This window comes from Chrysemys picta, chromosome 2 (assembly GCF_011386835.1).
Source record: "Chrysemys picta bellii isolate R12L10 chromosome 2, ASM1138683v2, whole genome shotgun sequence".
In the NCBI taxonomy this organism is placed as follows: domain Eukaryota; kingdom Metazoa; phylum Chordata; order Testudines; family Emydidae; genus Chrysemys; species Chrysemys picta.
This window is the reverse complement of record NC_088792.1, coordinates 255930613-255953339: the sequence shown is the minus strand read 5'-3', so window position 1 is coordinate 255953339 and position 22727 is coordinate 255930613. Positions and strand designations below refer to the sequence as shown.

The window sequence follows — 22727 nt, the reverse complement described above, 5'->3', positions numbered from 1 at the left end:
CTCACAGAGCAGCTGAGCATACTCCATCCCGTCACAGCGCAGAGTGACTGAACATGCTTCTTCTAGCCCAGGGCTACAGGGGTGAAGCTGGACTTTGCTCATAATGGCTGCTCTGGGCCAGGGTGGGGCTGGGCACTGGAACTGAGAGCAAGGGGCCTGACTCTCCTATGTGATTAATGACATCACTGCTGAGACCAGGCAGCATGGAGGAGGAAGCCACAGGAGTTGAATGCAGAAGATACAAAAGCTGGACCGGGGGGAGGAAAAGGAGTAAATTGTAACCAGAAATTTGGTGAGAATGGAACTGGAGTGAGGAAGAGAGAAACTGTGACTGGGACAGGCTGGGAAAAGATACTGGGACTGGGGACTGTGGGGGAATCGAGGTTGTGGACTGGGAGCCAGGAGGAAGGGAGGGGAGGCTGGATTTGGAGATGGTGAAGGAAATTGGGGAGGGGCTGGGAACCAATTGGCTGGGGTATGACACTCGGATCAGGCAAGGAGCTGGGGGGAGCTGGGAGATTGGGACTGGCTGGGAAAAGAGACTATGAATCTGTGGATAGGGGGAATGAGGGCAGATCTCAGAAGGAACTGAGGTGCAGGGGAGAAATGCAATTGTCTGGGCAAAGACACTGGGGCAAGGCACCAGAAAGGGTGTAGGAGGGAGACTGAGATTGGATGAGGGGGCCAGGGAGTGAGATTAGGATTGGGAGCCAATGCGGTGGAGGGAGACAGATCAGACAAGGAACTTGTAAGGGGGCACTGGGACTGGCTGAACAAGGAAACTGGGCATGGGATGAGAAACCTGGGACTGGAGATTGGCACTGAGTAGGCAAAGAGAATGGGACTGGGACAAGGAGCCAAGAGCAGGTCAGAGACAGAACTGGGAAAAAGGACAGGTTGGAGGGGATGGGACAGGAGAGGTCAATCTTGAGGCAAATGAGCAGAGATTTTCTGTGCCCATTCGAGCACATTCTACTCCAGGACCCGGAATGGAACCCAAGATTCTTTGAGTCTCAGCACTCTTCTACTGTCAGTAAAGATCTGGCAAAGTGTATGTCTCATTCCCCTCCAGTGCTGGTCCACATAGAGGATAACAACCTACTTCTTCTGTCAGTTACTCTATTAGTTCAAATGTCAGAGGTCTGTGTGATAGATCTAAAGATTCTCATCTTGCAGATGAATAATGTGGGTATCGACAAGCTGCCACATGATGGAATTTATGTTTTTACAGTTTGCTTTTCTAAAAATCTAGGAAATTACAAATTACAAAAAACAAACAAACAAACAAACAAAAAACCCTATGTTCACAGAACATTCTTAATATTGCAAGAAGAAAGTTAGGAAATGCCAGAATCAAGGTTGCTCAAGCAACCTTATATTACCGTAACCTTATATATGACCGGTGTAGTTCCCTGAAATTGTTTGGGGAGAATAAGTTAGTCCAAGAGAAAACAAGGACACAGAAGGCCTGATTTTCCCGTGCCTTGCACTTTGTGGCATTTATGTATGTGTAAAATAAGTCCAGAGTGGTTGTCAGCTGCTATCAGTTCAGAATAGCAGCATCTTGCTCTCACTTCACATATGCGTAAGGCCACCAGTTCAGCAGGATACTTGTTAGGCTCAGTGATTTCAATGGGACAGCTCATGCTTAAAGTTGGATTGGAGACTAAGAGCCTGATTCCTATTTTACAGTAGATCCGCTTTACACACTGTGGCAGAATACAGGGTATTCAAGGTAGGAGCAAATGTAAATTACAGAGTAATACTGCCACAACAATGTATGGTGGCCTTACCAGGAATGGGAGTCAGGCCCTAAATGTCTGCACAGGTGCAAGGCAGCGCAGAATCAGAATTGAAAACGGATTAAATAATAGGATTAAATATTATTACAGTTTCCCAAATTTTACCAAAATACTGCAGGCTGCTATCTTTTGACATTTATTTTTACTTATTTAAAATTTATATATAATATGCAAATTAACTGGCAGCACTTTATGGAAATATTTTAACAAAGCAGGAGCAATACAGGTGCAATATACAGGGACCTTTTGAACCGAAGAACTGTGAGCTTATCCAAAAGGTTAATTGACCTTTTTCAAACATTGTTGATGTTTATCATGTCTTTTTCTTTCTTCCTGACCATTCCCATTGCCTTGAATATTGGGAACCAGAAGTGGAACTGAGAAGACAGAAAAGGTGTGTTAGTGACATGTTACCACTGAGTACCAGTCCTTCACAGACCCTGCCATCCAGCATCTTAAATGCCAAGAGCTTTTTTTTGCATAGAAATCCATTAAAATATATATTTGGGTAGTTCATTGTTTTTTGCATGTGAAAATAAAAAGTTCTTCTCGCTATATGCTATTTGCAGTATCCAATCAATTGTGTTTTACAAACAGAACTGCATCAGTAAGAAGCTGATTATTAATACCAATTATTATATGTTTGGATCATGAGAACCCCATTTATAAAGTAGGCACTTTCCACACATATATGAAGACACAGGGCCAGTGCATGATTATCTGGCCTGTTTAGGTGTGCCTGTGTGTTCTAATATAGTTCATGTGTTGTGTGGATAGGACAACATGCTGATAGAACTGCAATTTACCTCTCGCCCCAATTCAGGAAAACACTTAAGCATGTACTAAAATCCATTTCTATTCAGGAAAGTATATTAGCATGTGCTTAAAGTTAAGCTAATGTTTAAGTACTTTCCTGAACTGGGGCCTTTATGATCAAGCAGACCAAAACCCTGGATTCAGCTACACCTGGACTTTGGAAAAGTTCTGATCTGCCTCTGAATCTGAACTGTGCAGTTATTCTGAGAGAGAGAGAGATTTTTTTTTCCATAGTGTTCATGGCTTACCTTTGTAGCAAATGAGTTCAATTTCCTTTTTACATTTTTCTGTGGAATCTTTGATCTTTTTCTCAGTAGTTTTGCATGCAGATAATGTATCCGTTTCATCTCTATGTTGGGATAAAATGAAGTTGACACAAGTATTTTAAGTTGCGTCAGGGTGGTGGAGAATAATGCAAATATTATTAGACAAAAGATGATGCATCCAAGCTGGAGCCATGTTGAGGAGAGCAAAAACTCTGGTTTAGGGAGGCATTCATGCTTAAACAGAGAAGAGTTAAAGGAAACATTCGTTGTCTTGCGCTCTCCAGTGTTGAAAATAAACGTGTTTTCATTTTTCTGTATGGGGGAAAAAGCTGGTTTTAGTACTAATTACTTTCTTTTAAAATAGTTATTGCATTTCATACTCAGCTATGCAGAGTGATCTGTATTAGACATGATGATCTAACCCATCTCCTGTCAATGAAGGATTGTTCATAACAGTATGTTTACTCGTGAACTCCCCAGTTGTGTGTGAAATGTGCCAAATGATAGGATTTGCACCACGTCTCTTTGGAGTCTGTCCCTCAGGCTAAGGGATCAAACTGTCAGGATCTTTTTCTTGATGATATTGTCCCTCTCCTTAATTTTATCCTTTTCCTACTGTAAACCATGTCAATTATTCCTCTCTGGTGTTTACACCCTTCAGATATTTGTAGACACGTCTCTACTTACTTTTCAATTAGGCAAGAGCTAATTACACTCTCCTTTAGTCCAGCTTTACAGGGGTGTAAATGAAAGTGGTATTTTGCTGCTTAATCTTTCCTCATAATTTACTCTCTCTGCCCCCATCCCCCACCCAGTAACTTTTGTTGCTTTTCTCTGATCTCTTGGTATGTCTGATGATTAACAGCTAAAGAGGGGGTGAGGGAAATTTATTCACAAAGGTACTGTGTAAATGAGCCAGTGGATAAGAGAAGAAAGACCACAGTAGACATTCAATATGAAACACAGATACAAAAAATGGAGCCAGATTGTGCCTGTCTTTATCAGGAGTAAAGTGCTCAAGAGGTTGCAGGCTTCATTCTGCTTGACTAGTCTTTGGCCTCTATCTCTGAGACTGACCACTATGGGGCCAATTGTGACAAAGATAGGGTGTTTTTTTTATGTGGATACCTGCCTACAGGGTATTAGAACCGCTCCATAGGATCCAAATTCCATAGACTTCAAGGAAGTTGAAATAAAGGTTTGAACTTTGCAGCCTGGGCTCTAATCTACTAGGAATTGTACTCATTTCCCACACAGCAGAAAACTGAACAGTAATCAGAAGGCTACATTGTTCAGTCAAATCCATCTCTACGTGACCAGACAGCTCTCTGCAGAACACAGTTTGGATTAGCCATAGATTATCCTGTTTGTGTACTACTGCCCTCTGTTACAGAGACTCAGTCCTGCTCATTTGTCCAGTGCAGGTAGAACTGATCAAAAGTCAGAATCTCCATCCCATGAAATTCTGGTATTTTGACAATCGCTGATGTCCAAGCTCAAATACTGAGTATTTTTGGGAAATGAAAAGTCCTGAATGAAATGTAGAAACATTTTGCTTCCACTCAGTGAACTGCATTCTTTCACCTGAGCTGCCCTACTGCCTCAAAGGAGTTGCAACTCTGGTGCCTCAAATCCCCATTCTCATCTTTGGGTCAGGCCCCGCAGCCAGATTACATCCCCCATGATGCACTGGGATCATGGGATTCCCATTATATCCCACAGTGGTCCACCCAGAGGGTAAACTGCAATGTATCATGTATGTTATCTGGACAGGGAGCCCCCAATAAGGGAAAATGAGGGCACGAAGCCCGCAAACTACAAATTCCATGAGACACTGCAGTAGTACAAGTAGATTTGATTAGACAAACTAAAATGTTTCAATTGGGGAAAAACCCAATCCAAAACATTTTGTTTCAATTTTCCCACAGAAATCTTTGATTGTGCAGAAACCACGTTTTCCATAGGAAAAAACATTTTGTTTGAAAATTCTTGACCAGCTGCAGTTACAAGTTATAAAGCGAACAGTTCTCTGTCTTTGGAGAGGAAGGAGCCACGGTTGGTTAAGGCAATTGCCTCTTAGTAGCCTCATTCTCTTGCAACCCCATCCACATCCACTCCTGTGGCAGGGTGGGGGGAAAGAAAGAAGCACAGAGCCTGCTGCTTATAGTAGGGTGGAGGTGGAGAGAAACACACTCACAGATGCCACTGCTTGGGAAAGTAGGAAGGGTGTGAGAGTGCCATAAAGCGCACTGTTTGGGAAGGCTGAGGGACCATTATCCACAGAAAGCCCACTGCTCAGGAGGGCAGTGGACCAGCATCTTCATGGAACCCACTGCGTTGGGAATTCCTCTCACCCTTCCTACAGAACCTATTGCTGTGCTGGGGGATGTTTCCCAACAGTCCTCTGTGTGAGTGGGGGCTGCCACCTACAAAGGGATCTGGGTGTGGAAACTTCCCTGTAAAGCCCTCTGCTCAGAGCCGAGAGCATCCCTCAGCGACGCCACTGTTCTTGTCTGAGTGACACAATGAAAATCCCCACATGGATCTTTATTTATGCGGTTTGGGAGAAAGCCAGAGCATTAGAACCCTCTGCTCAGATGCAGAATGGAGGGAGGAGATCCCCAGTCATCTGGTTGGGGTTGTCAGGGTCTCTCCCACGAGCGGCCCTCTGAGCAGCTGTGGGTCCCAAAGAACAGCAAGTGTAGACCAGAGTCCTCTTCCCCAGGCCTACCATGCTTATTGCTTAAAATTTGTAGAGGCAGGAAGTCTGTCCCTTTGAAAAAGGGGGATCTGAGGTTGTACCCCATGATTGCTGTGAAGATCAGAGTGGCCATGATGTGCAGTAGAGCTGCCATAGTTCGTTCCATTATACTGTTTATGCTAACATACTTTCAGAAGCTTTGCAAATTAATTTCAAGGACTATATATGAGAATCCTTTGCAGTGCTCACTGGCTAGGGAATAAAAGAGCAGTAACTGGGAGTGAAACCTGAACTCAGGTTTTCTCCATAGCATTGTAGAACACCCCCAGAAATATGAGAGGCAGTGGATTTGAATTTAGTATTCTCTGGGTTTTTAAGGTGAGTGTCTTCTATACTTCCCTTTTGAAGATGGGCCATCAATTTAATTTTATTTATTGAAATGAGTAAAATATCTGACACACATGAGAGAGAGAAAAAAAAATTGTCTTGGCAGATCAAATATTAAATAATTTTAAATCCCTTTCTGTTTGGTTGTAACTTGAAGCAAATACCTAATTATTTTTCTCATTTTAAGAACCCTCCTCTTCAGAACACCTGAGATTTTTATAATTGCTTCTTGTATAAATGAACTCTTTTTGGGGAAGGCGGGGATCAGTGTTAGCACAATTAACCCCAAGAAGAAGTAATAAGAAATGTAGTGGCTGAGCAGCAAGAAATTAACAGTAGAGGAATGAACATGTGCTACACTGTACATAGATGTACGTAGTTAAACATCTTGAAATCCCTTTGAAACTTCTTGATCCCCCAGGTATCAAGAAGTTGTTTACTTTATGTAAGGTGTTTAGGCCCTAATCCTGCAAGCCACCCTGGGTGGGCAGACCTCCTGTGCCTTTGCAGGCCCTACTGATGTCTATGTGGCTCCACCCATGGAGCAGCTTGCAGGATCACCAACTTTGTTTGCAAGTATAAGAATTTGAGGGTAAAATGTTGATTGTTCCCTCCCTGTGGCATTCCATTGTGAGATCCACTATAGGTATTTAGAATGAAAATTACTAGAGAATTCATAGAACATTTAGGTGGAATCCTCTTCCTAGCACACAAGCTTTCAATGCCTGTTAGTCAGTTTGGGTGGCTGATGATGCTGTTGTTATGGGTAAAACAGCCCAGAATAAAGAGTATAAATTGTTAAAATGGCCTCCAGTACAAAAAGTACTGTATATAGAAAGCAGGAATCCTTGTGTGCTTGAAAGGAAATGAAGCTATTCATAAAGAGGAATTAAACACTAGAGCTTTCTTCTGAGACATAGTTTCCATCTGTTGCCTTCCTCTGTAATAAACCAAGGGCGTTACCATTTTGTGTCAGAGTACTGGTTCCTGTTTAAAATATTCTGTGATTTCAATCCTCCCCTAAAAAATCTTTCAGTAATGTCACACTCCCAAGAGTTCGTATTTAAACACTCTGTGAAGCTTCAGGGTAACTTGTTGCCAGAAAGTTTATGGTGATTGGGTTCAAGTGGCACAGATTTATGAAGGGGAAGCTGTTGTGAACAGAAATCACAGGGAGGCTGGAAGTTTCTTATGGAAGACATGACCCTTTGTGTAAGGGTCTAACTAGAATAAAGTTGCCACCCCACCTGTTTACCTGACTGATTTTGTTTGGGGCACCCTAATTTGGCCTACTGCAAGTTGCAGGGCAGTTCTTTTAGATGGGAGCCATTTCTATGTTATAAATGCTCAAGGGGATTCTTTAAATAAAATGTGGACACAGAGATCTTCTTCCTCACTCAGGAGCAGATCCAAGATGGAGACTGCATGGAATACATGCGTAAGTGTCACTGCGCAATATACTTGAGGAACACAGTGGGGTTGCTAAAATAGTTTTAACATTTGCTCCTGGGTGATTCAATATTATGTTAAATGGTGAAATCTTTAACCAACTCAGCTGCACCCAGAGACATCTCTTCTGTCACTTTCATGGTGATATCATTTACTATAAAAGTGGTGACCTACAGAGACCTTATCACTAATAGGCTTCCAGGATTATGCTCTTGAGAGCAAAGGACAGAGAGTTTCAAGCAGAAGGACCTCTCTGTGGAACTCCATACCACCAGAGAGCATCTTGTTAGGATGCAATGCAAAACTTCTCTCTTTGGGTGGACCTTCCCCACAATACATCAACATACAGACTGGCTGGTGAAACTGTCCCTTCTCCTACATATCTTCCCCTAGAAATATGAAACCAAAGAAAGAGCAGAGAATTGTCTGGTCCCATACAGCAAAATTACTTGAAGCATTATATTTGGTGCACAGACACCATGGTAATGACCCTACTAGAAATACATGAATAGATGGGTAATGGTGACTTCTCTGGAATGAAAGAGTCCAGGGAAGTATCTATGGGCTTGATCGAGCATCCACTGAAGTCAAGAGGAATTTTTCTATACTAAAACTTATCAGGAGCAATATATTGTATTATAGGTAAGGTACTTACTTGGTACCTGACTTTCAAATTAACCTCTAGCGCTGGTAATGCATGGAGATGCTTGCTCACTGAAAAAATTAGCCAGTAAAGCAAATAATCTACTGCTGCAAACAGAACCCAGATGCAAAGATTAGTAAATACAGGGATTAGAACACGTCCTATGCTTTTCCTTTCCTTGTGTGTTAGGCAGAGGGATGGGACGATCACATACTTTTTGCTTTCTTTTTTACTGAGTGGAAGAACACAGGGCTTTTGTTGCTGCCTTTGGTGCTCATCAAATTTAATGAACTGTTTTGTAATGTAAATATTCTTAAACTTCACACTATGAGTGCCCAAGAATTTTCTGAAGAAAAGGTATGTGCCAAGAGGAACTAGAAGAATTCCTATTATAGGCAACAACCCCTGGTTTATATAGGGCTGTATAGCCAGTATAGAAGATATATGGTTAGTAACACTCTGGATTTGTTGTTTTGTGTTGTTCAACTTCATTTTCAAATTTTCATCTGAAATTAAGTAAGAGACATTGAATTTGTCACTCAGTGATACTACTTCTTCCACTGGGTTACTTAAACGTTTAGTCTCATTATAAATCCACTGAATTATTTTAATATAGTCTTTTATAAAGGAAAATTGCTCAATCTCTAGATTGCAAGCTATACTGTCTGCCAATATCTTTAGGTTGTGAAAAATATTTTGGATGTTGCCAGCTACCACGACACCAGTCCCAGCAGCAATAAGCGCATTTCTACCTTCACGCAAGCTGCAAGAAAGAACAAACAGTGTGCCAAAGCAGCGCATGTGCTTGGAGGAACACAACCCAGTAGACAGGCCAATCCAGGTGGACCCAGAAATTGCTAAGGAAACCAAAGGATAGTGTGCTAGAAAGGAATGCAAGCCAAGAAATAAGAGGCTGCTTATGATGAAGCTAACAGTAGAGCAAACTGCAAAAAGCTGCAACAGATTCTTCCAGCCAGGCTTCCTCTCTGATACAAAAAGTCCCCAAATGTGTCGAGTTATTGAGGCAAAAATTCTCATTTTCTTCTGAAGGTTGGTAATCCACTGACGGCTCATACTAGAAATAAAGGAAAACAAAACGTGTCATTAGTCACAGTTAGCTGCAGTCTATTAGTAATATGCTTTCAACTGACTGACAAACAACTCTTTGCATTACAAAATCTGCAGGGGGATGGGGGATGGGGAAGAGAATGAGGCACCCAGAGAGGACTCCGAACCAGAAGGACCATCTCTATGGTGCAAAAGGATAGCTCCATCTGTATGCCCATTCAGTCCTTCACCTCTTACCAATTGTTTTGGCAAAGTGGCTGATCCAAAAGATACTTTAGCATTTTTCAAAATATTTGCATCCTTTTTCTTAAATTGTATATATATAGATTTAGTGTTTGACTTTATATATATTCATTTTGGGATAGATGGGGTCCTCATGCTAGAGGGCAGTGCATGGGAGTAAGAGCTACCCTTCCCCTCAAGCACACACCTACTCCCCTGCATAGTTATGGTAGCTTTGCCAGAAGCTGCATACCCAGTACTTCCCATTATGAGAGGGTTTTTTTTTTTTTTTTAAATATCAGGGTTAGAAGGGACCTCAGGGGGTCATCTAGTCCAACCCCCTGCTCAAAGCAGGACCAATCCCCAATTTTTGCCCCACATCCCTAGATGGCCCCCTCATGGATTGAACTCATAACCCTGGGTTTAGCAGACCAATGCTCAAACCACCGAGCTATCCCTCCCCCTCCTACCTAGGTATCCAGCAAACAGATCTGTGTTGCCCAAGTGATAGATTTTGGCTGGGGTTGGGTTACAAATCACTTGAATGCGGGGTGAGGGGAGGATGAAATGTTGTTATTCTTATTGTATGAGTAAAGGGCAGTAGATCTGTACTTAGCCTGTGCTGATTGAAGGCATCAAGAGAGAGGGTGGGGACAGGTGTTTTGCTTGATGGTCTGCCTGAGTCACAAGTACTATTTGACCTGCCCCTCTCCACTGTTTAAATACAGAGCTGATTAGGCTCCATGTTAGTCTCTTGTTTTGTTAAGTGACCACTACAGCTGAAATCATTAGGTCTAAGTGCTTAGTCCTGCTGTGGGGACAGTATTTCTGTGGAAGAGACGGCCCAGTCTGCACTAGCAGAGAGGTTCTCCCACTGAGAGCTCAGCTGAAATCACTGAGAGCTGGGTGGAACCTCAAGAGACCAACTTGCAGAGGTCACAGTGGCAGGTTCAGCAGAAGGTAATGGTGCAGGGCCATTGACAACAGAGCAATGGAGTGAACAGTGGCACAATGAACAACAGTGGTCAGAGCGAACAGTGAGCAGCTGGAGGAATGAGCAATGTGCCTTCTTGCCCCCCACCTGGGAGATGAACTCATGTGAAAGCACCTCTGAACTCTGAGTCTCCACTGACCAAAGACAACACCAGTGAGTGTTAATAAGGCTGTTAAGAATGCTGGAGAAACAACATAGTTCATATGAACAAACATGGCTATGGCATCATACTTTCTATTTAAACAAGAGATACCACACACTACAAACTGTAGGCCAATGTTAAGTGCATTGTCACTTGTTCATCCTGAAGTTGAACACTGGTTCCAAACAAGACCAGCAAATGCTCACTATCTTTCTGCAAGAAACTCAACTGACTGGCTAGAAGCATGTGGTGCAACAGTGAAAGACTCAACAGTTGAAAAAGTGAACTCTCTCATCACATTCAAAAAATTTGCATACATGGCTGATGAATGCACCGATACAAATGGGCATCAAGTATTAAGTCAGTGTGTACATTATCTTGATGTCAGGGATAGGCCAGTAGATGCATTTCTAGATGTTCAAGTTATAGAAGACACGTCAGCTGCATCTGTGACAACCCACATCTTAGAAGAGTTAAATGCTTGTCAATTGGACCCCAAACAGATGGCTGCTTGTGCATTTGATGGAGCTGCAAACTTCTCTGGAAGACATGGTGGAGTACAAGCTTTGCTCAGAGAAAAGTGTAACCATAATCTTTCCTATACACACTGCAGAGGCCATCTACTCCAACTAGCACTAGTACGAGCTGCAGACTCTTCAAAAGACATTAAAAATCTATAAATTTAATGTCTTCATTATATTCTTTTTTCAGCAACTGTCCAAAAAGACTGAATATCTTGGAAAATATAGAAGATACACTGGGACTGAAGTTCAAATTAGTCCAACCTGGGAAAACCCTCTGGCTTTCTTATGATCGATCCTTGGCTGTTGTCTTAAAATTACTCCAGCTGTTCTTACTGGCTTTGGAAAGTATCTACCAAGATGGGATGGCTCTAAGTAGTGAGGCTGGTGGATTACTTTTGCTACTACGTTCAGAGAAGACTATTGCCATTCTCTCTCTTGTAAGTCTACTGTTGAAACCACTTGGGTCATTAAACAATGCCATCCAGGCATCTGCTACAACAGTAGTAGATCTTTGGCCAGTGATAGAAGCTAAATTTGGATCAATCAGAGAGCTATCCATTGAAAAAGTACTGGAAGAAGCAAAGACTTCAGTCCAGAAGTTGACTAATGAAGGCATTTATATTGAATCCTTAAGTGAAGAGGACAAGAAGTGTTTGTTAAGGCAACTGAAAAAGCACACAGACTTGATTCTTAAAAATCTACAACAACGACTTCTAGATTCTACTCAACCTCTGACAGTTGCATGGAGTGCAGCACTACCAGCAATGGGGCTGCCCTGTGCTCAGGACAGAATAGAGAATTTGAACACAGAGTGGAATATCATACAACGAATGAATGAAGATTTGACTTCAACTTCTATTTTATCATCACTAGTGGCTCAACCGGATCTTTATGCTATGTTTCCTGGGATGAAAGAAGTAGGAATTCATCTCTTGCTACTCCCAGTCACAACAGCTACAGTTAAGTGTTCTTTTTCATCATTGAATAGAATTTTGTGTTCTGAAAGAAGTCACTTTCTGCCTGATCATGTGAATGAACTAATGAGCATATCAATTGAAGGAATGGAAGTTCCGGACACACGAGAAGCCACCAAAGACGAACGCATTGCATTCAAGAAGTTCATTAACAGAGTTGTGCAAAATTATAACAGGAAACCAAGAAGAATGTAGATGTCGTGCTTCACAGACAACTTGAGTAGCCAACTTTAATTTGTGTGATGATTTTAAAACATGAGTTAAATCTAATAAAATGGTCATGAAACATTTTTCAGTTTTTACTATGGTGTCATACAACCCACCTTCACCCTCACCGTCTCACCCCTCATCAGCCTTGACCCCTCCCCCCCCTCCCCCCCCGTAAATTCAAATCCCCCCCGCATTTCAATTCCTGGGGAAAACACTGCATTGTGAGCAACTGAGTGGGTTCATCTCCTTCCCCAGTGCACCAGCCAATGGAGCTGTCTGGGTGGGGGTGAGGGAGTGTGCTGTGCTCTGAAATGGGATGTAGCAAAATACTCCTTCCCCCTGTCCTGGAAGAAGAACTATACCTCCTCCCAGGGCAGCGCAACTACGTATTGCCGTTAATATATACAGCGAGGGTTAACATTTCAGGTTCCAAAAAAGAGGACACTGCCGGAGGGGGAAGAGCTGTGGGGAAAGGGGTGGGGGTATTTGGGGGGGAGAAAGAGGGGAGGGGGACCTGGATGGGGTACCTGTGGAGGGGGTACTCGCTGGAGGTGGGGGCAGTGTTGCTTCCTGTCGAGGTGGCAGAATGGCTGGCACAAGCCCAGGATGCAGCGACAGCTGTCAGTCAACACTTCCCTGCGGGACTCCTGCCCCAGGGCTAGAAGCTGGGGCCTGTGTGGGAGGGATCTGGCAGTTGTGGCTTGCAGAGGAATGAACCAATCAGCTGTGGATGCAGGGAAGAGATCAATTGGGAAGCAAACCAATCGGAGCATTTTCTGCGCTGCAGCTTGCCTGCTCTGCAAAAACTTACACATTGCATGTTATTTGAGAAATCCTCCCAGACAGAGAAAGGAAAAAGAGGGAGTGTCAAGGAAAAACTGGACATATGGTAACCCTATAACCTTAAAGACTCACTCTTGCCCTCTATAACCTTATTTCCTATGTGCCATTGTGTGTGTATGTATGTATGTGTTTAAATTAGAGCATTCTTGTGAAATTAAATCACAATTCAACATTTGCTAGGTAATAATATATTTCCTGCAACCACATCTTTTTTTCCCTTCATTTTTTACAATATGTTCTTTATAGTGAGATTTCTCCAAAGATGCAGGACAAATTTATATGCATATTAAAGTTTTAACATATTATGATGTCAGATACCAATTAAATAAGATAAACTATTGCAATTTTGTCCTGTAATAGGAAGCTGTTGTCTTTACAAATACCATTTGAAGATATTACACTGGGTTTTCTTTCGCCTGAACACAGCAGGTTACCAGTAATTAAGCTAGTAGTTCATACAAATACAGTATTTTACTTGCACTGAGTTTATGAATTCACTGAAGTGTTCATTGTATTGCATGTCTCTTCCTCTCCTTGTTAAAGCAGCAAAGAGTCCTGTGGCACCTTATAGACTAACAGACGTATTGGAGGATGAGCTTAAGAAGTGGGTATTCTCCAATACGTCTGTTAGTCTATAAGGTGCCACAGGACTCTTTGCTGCTTTTACAGATCCAGACTAACACGGCTACCCCTTTGATACCTCTCCTTGTTGTTACTTATTTGGTTTTAGCAGTACCAGGTTTGCATATGATACAAGTTTACAGTAAGAGAGGAGCAAGTTGTGTAGTGGTTAGAGGATAGGCCTGATTCCAGCTATGTTCTACTCTGAGACATCTTTGTTTTATTCTCCACTCTGTCATTGTAGCTTGGCCATCCAGGTGTGGAGCATAACCTAATTGCTGCTCTGTGCTCATTGACTTTCAATGGGCATTTAGGGTGCACAACAGCTCTTTGGAAACGTGGAACCCCTACCAGTATCAGTTCCTGAGTTTACTCAGATGTATATAATTTATATTGGAGATATACCTATCTCATAGAGCTGAAAGGGACCTTGAAGAGTCATCAAGTCCAGTCCTCTGCCTTCACTAGCAGGACCAAGTACTGTCCCTGACAGTTTGTTGTTGCCCCAGATCCCTAACTGCCCCCCTCAAGGATTGAGCTCACAACCCTGGGTTTAGCAGGCCAATCCTCAAACTACTGAGCTATTTTACTGTGTGGATTAAGTGATCTTACTGCCTGTAAAATGAGTGCAGTAGCAGTTGGTAGTTCTAATGCTTGACACATCAGAGAAATGTTATAATTAATGTTTGTAAAGTATTCTGGGACCTTCAGGTGGAAGGTGTCATATCAGGCTTCAGATAAGTGACTCAGGGATAGAACTGGGAAGGGAACATGGGAGAAACCAAATTCTTACCCTAGCCATTAGAAAATATGCTTCTTCCTATCTAATCTATCTACTCTATCGTGAGCATTCTCATCTCCTTACGTATTATCTGTATTGCTGTGTGAGCTCATGATTTCCTTTCTGGTGGGTTAGTATACATGAACAGAGTCCCTGGAATGATGACATGAGCTCAGCCACAGCAGAACATGTATTTATTATTGGAAAAGGGGACAGAATCACACCCTGGTCCTGCAAAATTCCTCTTAATGTTACTCCATGAGTCAGGGTTCTTTCCAGAATCCAGGAGGGATAGCTCAGTGGTTTGAGCATTGGCCTGCTAAACCAGCGTTGTGAGTTCAATCCTTGAGGGTGTCATTTAGGGAACTGGGGTAAAAATCTGTCTGGGGATTAGTCCTGCCTTTGAGCAGGGGGTTGGACTAGAAGACCTCCTGAGGTCCCTTTCAACCCTGATATTCTGTGATTCAGATGGGAGGACCCACAGCCTTTAGGGGCTGTCTATGGATGTGATGCTCATGCATAGTCCCAGCCAGCACAGTAACTCTGTTACAGTATAAAGAACAGGAGTACTTGTGGCACCTTAGAGACTAACAAATTTATTAGAGCATAAGCTGTCGTGGACTACAGCCCACTTCTTCGGATGCATATGTAGTGGCTTTTTTTTCTTTTTTTGTTCTTTTTGCGGATACAGACTAACATGGCTGCTACTCTGAAATCTGTTACAGTATGTAGTCTAGTTCAGCATTTCTCTGATGCGGCCACCAGGGGCTTTTCTTGTGGCCACAGGCCCCTGGACTGTGATGGGGAGAGAGGGACCTGGATGCACTGCCTTGATGTTGGTTGCTGGGGCTACCAGCAGGGATTGGATCCTGCCCCCTTTGGAGTCACCTGGGCCACAACGTCAGAGAACCAGGCAGCCAGTGGGTTTCCTGCCTTCCCAGGGGTGGTGGGGCTCAGGCTTTGGGCTTCAGCCCTGGGATGGCAGGGTGGCAGGCTCTGGACATGGGGCTTCAGGCTCCAGCCCTGGGCTCTGGCTGCGCGACGGCAGGCCCCAGACTCCAGCCACACAGCTTCAGGCTCCATTCCTGGGCCCCGTCCTCCAGCTGCGAGGCTTCAGTCTCTGGCAGCAGGGCCTCAGGCTCCAGCCCGCTGCTACCTCCCCCAGCCCCCAACTCCCATTTGCCCTGGCCCCCACTGCCTCCCCCGACCCTCCATTCAGGGCTTAATTTGTCCCCAGGCTTGCCAGGGCTGAGTAAGACTGTTGTGAAAAGTGATATTAACAAACATACAAGTATCACTTTTCACAACAGACTTACTTGCTAGCAATAAATAAATACATGTCCAAATCATTGTAATTTGTGCATATTTATTTGGTTTTCCTAAAGCTAATTAACTATTTTATGAAAATGTGTGAGTGTGGCCACCAGCAAGTGTTGGTGGCCGTATTCTGAGGCCACCAAAAATTTTGTCCTCAGAACCCCTGGTAGTTAGCACAGGTAAGAGATTACTTATGTATTATTATTGTAGCAGGATTTTGTAAATGGATCATTATAGTTTCACCTAATAGGGAAACCTTTAATCTACACATTAGAAAACAAATACACGTATTTAAGTTTTAATAGTAGCCAGAGGTGGATCAGCAGAGGGCCAGGGATCAGAGAATTTGCAGCTATGCAGGTACTTTAGTCTTTCACCTCAGCAAAGGGAGTGGGTCCAGGACTGTGGAAGCTACTCCACCTATTAGGCTGGTGTAGCATCTAAAGAGCAGCACAGATTTCACCCCACAGTTTGTGTGGGAGGATTCCTGCCCTTCATGCCCCTATTACAATACTCCAGTCCCCAAATGAGTTAGGTTAAATAGATCTGGTGTTCAATTTTTTTCAGTCTCAGAGAACTTATATGAAACTCATAAAATACTTTGGGCTGTAGCCCTGTGGTGGTACAAGGAATTTTTAAGCTCTGCTAAGGAAGCAAGCAAATCTTATAAGCTCTGAAAACCAAATTTCTGCAAACCAGATCAAGGAGACTGCAAACTCCGATGGTGAAGCTTTGTTAAGTTCTATGCAGGGCCGGCTCCGGGCACCAGCCCACCAAGCTTGTGCTTGGGGTGGCACCTGGAGGGGGGCGGCGCGGTGCGGCGCTCCAGCTCCGGCCGCCGGGGAGAGCGGGGCCACGGCCGGGCTCACCGCCCTCCCCCCAGCGCTCTGGCTGCCGGGGAGAGCAGAGCCCCGGCCGGGGCTCGTCGCCCTCCCCCCGGTGCTCCGGCCACCCTCCCCTGCCGTGCTGGGGGGAGAGGGGGGTGGCCAGACACTTTTTTGCCTGGGGCGGCAAAAAAGCCAGAGCCAGCCCTGGTTCTATGGGTCAGATCCTCAGTTGGTGAAAACTGTCATAGCTCCGCAATGGAATCAAGCACAGAACTGGAGGGCCGCAATGGAGATATGACTGGGGGTCTGACCCAGGCTATTGAAAAGATATGGATTTCTGTTCTTTAATGAATAATTATATAAATCAAATGCAATTTTTTTAGCATTAATATTACATTAAGACAAGCACTCAAATGTGAGATAATCACAAATTATAAGGTTGATTTCTCTTGCATCATCCCTTTTACACAAGCATATTTTCTATTCCTTTTCTCCTTGTTATATAGATATTTCAGTGCATTATTGTTTGTTAATGATTATACTCCCATAAAAATATGTAGGCTGCGATACATGTCTGGGGAGCTCAGCATACAACACAGAAAAGCTAGCCTGGATCTAAGATAACTTTTGAAATTAGGGAGATGAAGAGAGAGAGAAATACCAAAGCAAGACTTTGGACACAAGAAAAGCATCAGAGCCAGGATGGTGGATATTTGACACCCCTGAAATATGCATAAACCCTGAAAACAAACTTGAATGTCTAATTCCAGGAAGAATGGGCTGTTGTTATGAGTTACAAAAATTGGCATGTGTTTGCATATCACTTCGCTACAGTTTAGCAAATACAGGGCCAGATTGTCCCTAGTCTTTGTGCTGATACACAGTGTGGAGTTCACAAGGGCCTATTAGTGGTCAGAGTCCCATGGCCCCTGTGATAAATGAAGTGTGTGTGCATGGGGCGGAGCTCCCTTTTATGAACAGCCAGCCAGCCAGTTAGCTGTAAAATCCCTCTTGGTGTCTGTTCTCTGCTTGCTTTACCTGTAAAGAGTGAACAAGTCCACAGGTAAAAGAAAAGGAGTGGGCACCTGACCAAAAGAGCCAATGGGAAGCCTAGAACTTTTAAAATTGGGAAAGAAACTTTCTCTTTGTCTGTTGTTCTCTGGAGAAGCAATGCTATAAGCAGGAATGCTGTGTAAGGCTTGAACCAGGTATAAAAATTCATCTTCCATACCTAGAAGAAATCACTGGACAGGGCATGTTTAAATAGATGTGATTAGGTTTATTTGTTTGTTTTGGCTTGTGGATCTCCTCTGTGCTAACTCCAGATGCTTTTGTTTGCTTGTAACCTTTAAGCTAACCCCAAAGAAAGCTATTTTGGGTGCTTAATTTTTGGATTTAAAATCTAGCAAAGCCTAAGTTTCAGATGTATTTTCTTCCTTTTGTTTTTATTAAAATTACCTTTTTAAAGAACAGGATTGGAATTTTGGTGTCCTAAGAGGTTTGTGCATGTTATTTGATTAGCTGGTAGTAACGCTAATTTCCTTTGTTTCTTTCTCAGCTCTTCCCTGTGGGAGGGAGGGGTGTGTGTGAAAGGGCTTGAGGGTACCCCACAGGGAGGAATTCCCAAGTGCGCCTTCCTGGGTCCAGGAGGCATGGGGGGTATTGCATTTGGGTGGTGGCAGCCAAGCCAAGGTCAGAGAAAAGCTGTAACCTTGGGAGTTTAATACAAGCCTGGAGTGGCAAGTATTAGTTTTTAAAATCCTTGCAGGCCCCCATCTTCTGTATTCAAAGTGACAGAGTGGGGATTCAGCCTGGACAGCCCCATTTTCCTTCCGTAGTCACCCAGGGCAGTCAGTACAGTGCCTGTGTTTGGGAGTGCTCGGAAAGCAATTGAGCACAATCCTGCCCCAGTCCCCCCTAGCTCCACCTCACGGCCTACTCAGAATAGTGCCACAATCACACCATCTAGATCACTGATTGCAACCCACCTGCTCAGCAGCTGTTTGTTTTATTCCCCCACCACCCAATTCTTAAATATAAAATGTCATCACCTGAGTATAACAGGATCACTATAAAAGGTGAACACTGGGGACGTTCTTAAAAAAAAGCTTTGAAAGCCAAAAATTCTTTGGAGTTGCATCAGCTACTCTCTCTCTAAAACAGTTGATCATCCTTGGGGCTAGAAATTAACACCCTGGTTCAGAATTAGAAACAGATCTGTGTGAAATGGTTCAGCTAAAAATCATGAGTCAGTCCTTAAAACAAGTGGTAAATTCTGAGAGCTTTCTGGAACTTCTAATATGGAAAAAGTAAATCAGTGAAGCCATGCTGAAGTATGGCCACGCTGCATTTTAGTAGGAGGGAAAAGAACAACCCCTCTATATCTACTGTAATATTGAGGCAAAGTGCCCTCCACCAAAGAGCCTCATCCTTTTGTGTCTGTTGCCTAGTTTCGGAGCATTTTGCCCTCCAGAGACCCTGCACTTTCATTTTGACAAGTCCTATGTCTTTCTTTTAAGAATGCAACATGGTTATCCTTGTATTCCCCATCATACACAGATTTTTGGGATCATTACCATTATACATAACAAAAAGAGAAACCAGTCTGGGAAAGCAATTTCCCCCCCTAGATTCCTATTTTCTGTCGGCATCTATATATTATATTATTGAGGGAAGGTGGATCCTAGTGATCTGAGCAAAAGATGGGAGCCAGAGACTGCTGAGTTCTACTCCTGGTGCTGGCCTGATTCTTCCTGTGTCCTCAGGCAAGTCACTCAGTCAATCTGTGCCTCAGTTTCCCCACCTGTAATTTAGCTATTTAAAATAGGAATCCTCATAATCATCTACTTTGCTGGGTACTGTGAGGATTAATTATAGGAGTGATGCCAGTGGTATTTAATGTTTGTCATGTGTTTTGATGATGTAAGGATTACAGACTGTAAGAGCTAAAAACAATTATTTAATCTCATTTTTAAATGAAAGACAAGAATATTGGGAAAGGCCTTTTAGGTCAGATTGTAGTCTTCAGACACTGTTCACTGTTGTTGAAGTTGGACGAAGAACAACTGCATAGTACCAGAAGTTCCTGGAGAACGTCATCTCACTCAGCCACAATCCCTCTGCTAGAACAGGAGTTCTGTCACCTGCTCTCTACACACCCTGTTCCAGCCCTCCACTGCCAGGTATGGAAGAACTTGGGCAATAAGCATTCTCTTTTGGGGGAGTCTAGCATTACACCAGCCTGTGCTCCTCAGCTCACCGTAGTTGTCGCCTCCACGGGATCAGTGGTGGGGGAGGTTGCTTCTTGTACCCTCTCCCAATCTCTTGTTCACTGATAATCTAGCCATTCCTTTATATTTCACATTCATGTTCTAGAACAAAAATCAAAGACAAGAAGTATCAGCGGTGCCGAAGGGAAAGGAGACCAACATGGGAACATTTCTGAAAACATCTCTATATGCTGTAGTCTGTTACATATATAATGTAATGAGAGCTATATTACTGATATACAGCTTCACTACCCTTGTCCAAATTCTTTATTGCCATTTTTAAAATGACTTTCACCTTGGAAGGAGCATGCAAAATTCTGTCTCATAAAAATAAGAGAATTAATGGAATTTGCCAGCTAATATAAACTAGCTTCCACAAAATATTTTGACTTGTCAGTGCAAATTCTAAATCAAACCACTAGACAATATAAACATGGCTTATTTGAAAGCCATGATTGAATATCATAAAGGCATGCAGCCAAATACTGAAGTGCTTACTCCATTTTGACACAGTCTTTGCTTGGGAAAAGCCCAAGGACTGCAATGTTGCCTAGTCCATACACAAGTTGTCGGGTGGGGGTACTTGCATAATCACAGTGTGCTTCATGCCTATATAAAAGTCAAGTATAGTTTGACCACAAGTGGCCCCATTATTTCAACAGCTACTTGAAGGGAAAGGATTACACATAAGGAAAAGGGTGGCATTATGAAATCATTCCCTATACTATACACAGTATTTTTATACAAAGCAAAAGTTGTATTAATGGCTGCATTTTACATTGTGATTTTATCTCATGCATTATACTTGTGCTTTGCATGCTGTCTAATTTGTTTTTTAAAATCCACAGAATACATAAAAGTAGGAAAAAGAAAATCACATCTGAGTTTCAAAATATTCCCCTCCCCCACCCTGTTTCAGCTGTCTGGGTTTAAAAAAAAAAATTGAGATATCTTATCTCCTAGAACCGGAAGAGACCTTGAAAGGTCAATAAGTCCAGCCCCCTACCTTCACTAGCAGGACTAAGTATTGATTTTGCCCCAGATCTCTAAGTGCCCCCTCAAGGATTGAACTCACACTCCTGGGTTTAGTAGGCCAATGCTCAAACCTCTGAGCTATCCCTCCCTCAGGGGACTGAGAGTAGTTATTTCACCTTTTTAGAAGTACCAGGAAATGCTACGAGGGTTTTATGAAGAGAAAAGATAAATGTAGAAAAGTTGCTTAAAACATGTTTGCTTGGTAAGTGTGGGGCATTCAGCACAGAAATTAGAGCCTGGCCCAGAAGCCCACTGAAGTCAGTGAAAAGGCTCTTAGGGTATGTTTGCACAGCAATAAAATACACACAGCTGGCCCATGTTGGCTGACTTGGGCTGTGGGACTATAAAATTGCTGTGTCGACGTTTGGGCTCAGGCTGGTCCCAGAGGTTCCCTGATCCCGGACTCCAGCCTGAGCCTGAATGTCAACACTGCAATTTTATAGCCCTGCAGCCCCACAAGCCCAAGTCAGCTGATACAGGCCAGCCATTGGTGTTCATTGCGATGTAGACATACTCTTCCTGACTTCAGTGAGGCCCTTGGTGTTTAATGGAAGGTTCATATATTTAAATTGTATTTAGAGAGGGCAGCGATGGCAACAAACACATGTCAATTACAATACATAATGATACATACATGAATGTGTAACTAAAATACAAACATACAGCAATACAAAGAAAATGAGATACAATAACTATCCATATACAGACAAAAACAAAGATGTATCTAAACACCACACATTCTTAATAAGGACCAAAGGACAATAGATCACTTTTGAGGTATATGACTCCGTAAAGATAGTGCAAGGCGGAATGGATTGATTTTATTCTTTAGGTTAGTAAAGTTTCCCCATTGTAAACACATCCAATCCTGAGCCAGATGCTCCCAGAAGACACATAGTGATTATGCCACGGGGCAGCAATAGTAAGTCTTACAGCTACTAAAAGAAAATGGAGGAAGGAATAAATGTTTCTAGTAGAAACATTGCTATCAACACCCCACAATGTTATGGACACAGGCCCCGATGCTGCAGACCTTTAAAAACATGCTTAACTTCAAGCACAAATGTAATTTTTTTGTATGTTTGCAGCCATAGTTAATTGTGTGGGAAATCCCAAATGTAACCTGCATTTAGATTAGTTCCCCAAATATTTGTATGAATGCACAGTCGAACCACCTATGTTCTGGAAAGAGCCTAGAGCTGAGCTGCGGTGCCATCATTTAGGATCAGATCTTCAGCTGCTGTGATTTGCTGTAGCTTCACTAACTTTACCGGAGCTAGCATGATTTACACCGGCTGAGGATCTAGTCCTTAAAGTGAATGCCTAGTCCTGGAATATTAATTCAATTTTTTAACAGTGTAAAATCAGTACTTAATAGTTACAAACAGTTAACTGATTTTCCACTTCAAGCCCTTTTAGAATAGAACCCTAAAGATTTACTTACATGTTCTTCCGTAAAACACATGAAGATTCTTTGGGTTGCTGTACTTCTTGATTGTGGTGAGAAGCAGGGACTGGAGCTAATAAAAAGTTTCACATGAGTCACTTGTTCCCCTACTCCCCTGCTGAGTCAGGCACACCACAGTTGTAGAATTATTTTGGTTTTGACAAAGATAAATGAGGATGTAACTCATGCACAAAACTGAAATAATGTATAATTTGCAAGTGCCATTTTTTCCTAAAACTTTCCTCCTGTCAGAATAACAGAGATCAGCAAATGAGATTTAGGGTCAGACTTAGAATCATAGACTATCAGGGTTGGAAGGGACTCAGGAGGTTATCTAGTCTAACCCCCTGCTCAAAGGGGGACCAATCTCCAGACAGATTTTTGCCCCA

At 42.9% G+C, this 22727-nt stretch overlaps 1 protein-coding gene across 2 annotated transcripts; it reads right to left on the bottom strand.

Annotated features, from left to right (window-relative positions):
* Positions 1-1927: 1927 nt before the first annotated feature.
* Positions 1928-22440, bottom strand: DCSTAMP (dendrocyte expressed seven transmembrane protein). Of its 2 annotated transcripts, XM_042843977.2 has the most exons (6): positions 22336-22440; positions 19847-19958; positions 12726-12922; positions 8077-9139; positions 2867-3196; positions 1928-2179 (listed from the first exon to the last, which is right to left on the bottom strand). In XM_042843977.2, the coding sequence occupies exons 4-6, from the start codon at positions 9136-9138 to the stop codon at positions 2096-2098; spliced, it is 1476 nt and encodes a 491-aa protein (XP_042699911.1). In that variant the 5' UTR covers position 9139; positions 12726-12922; positions 19847-19958; positions 22336-22440; the 3' UTR covers positions 1928-2095. The 2 variants fall into 2 exon arrangements, with proteins under 2 accessions (XP_042699911.1, XP_008170863.1); XM_008172641.4 differs by lacking the exon at positions 12726-12922 and having other exon boundaries at positions 1970-2179.
* Between the last annotated feature and the right edge of the window lie 287 nt (positions 22441-22727).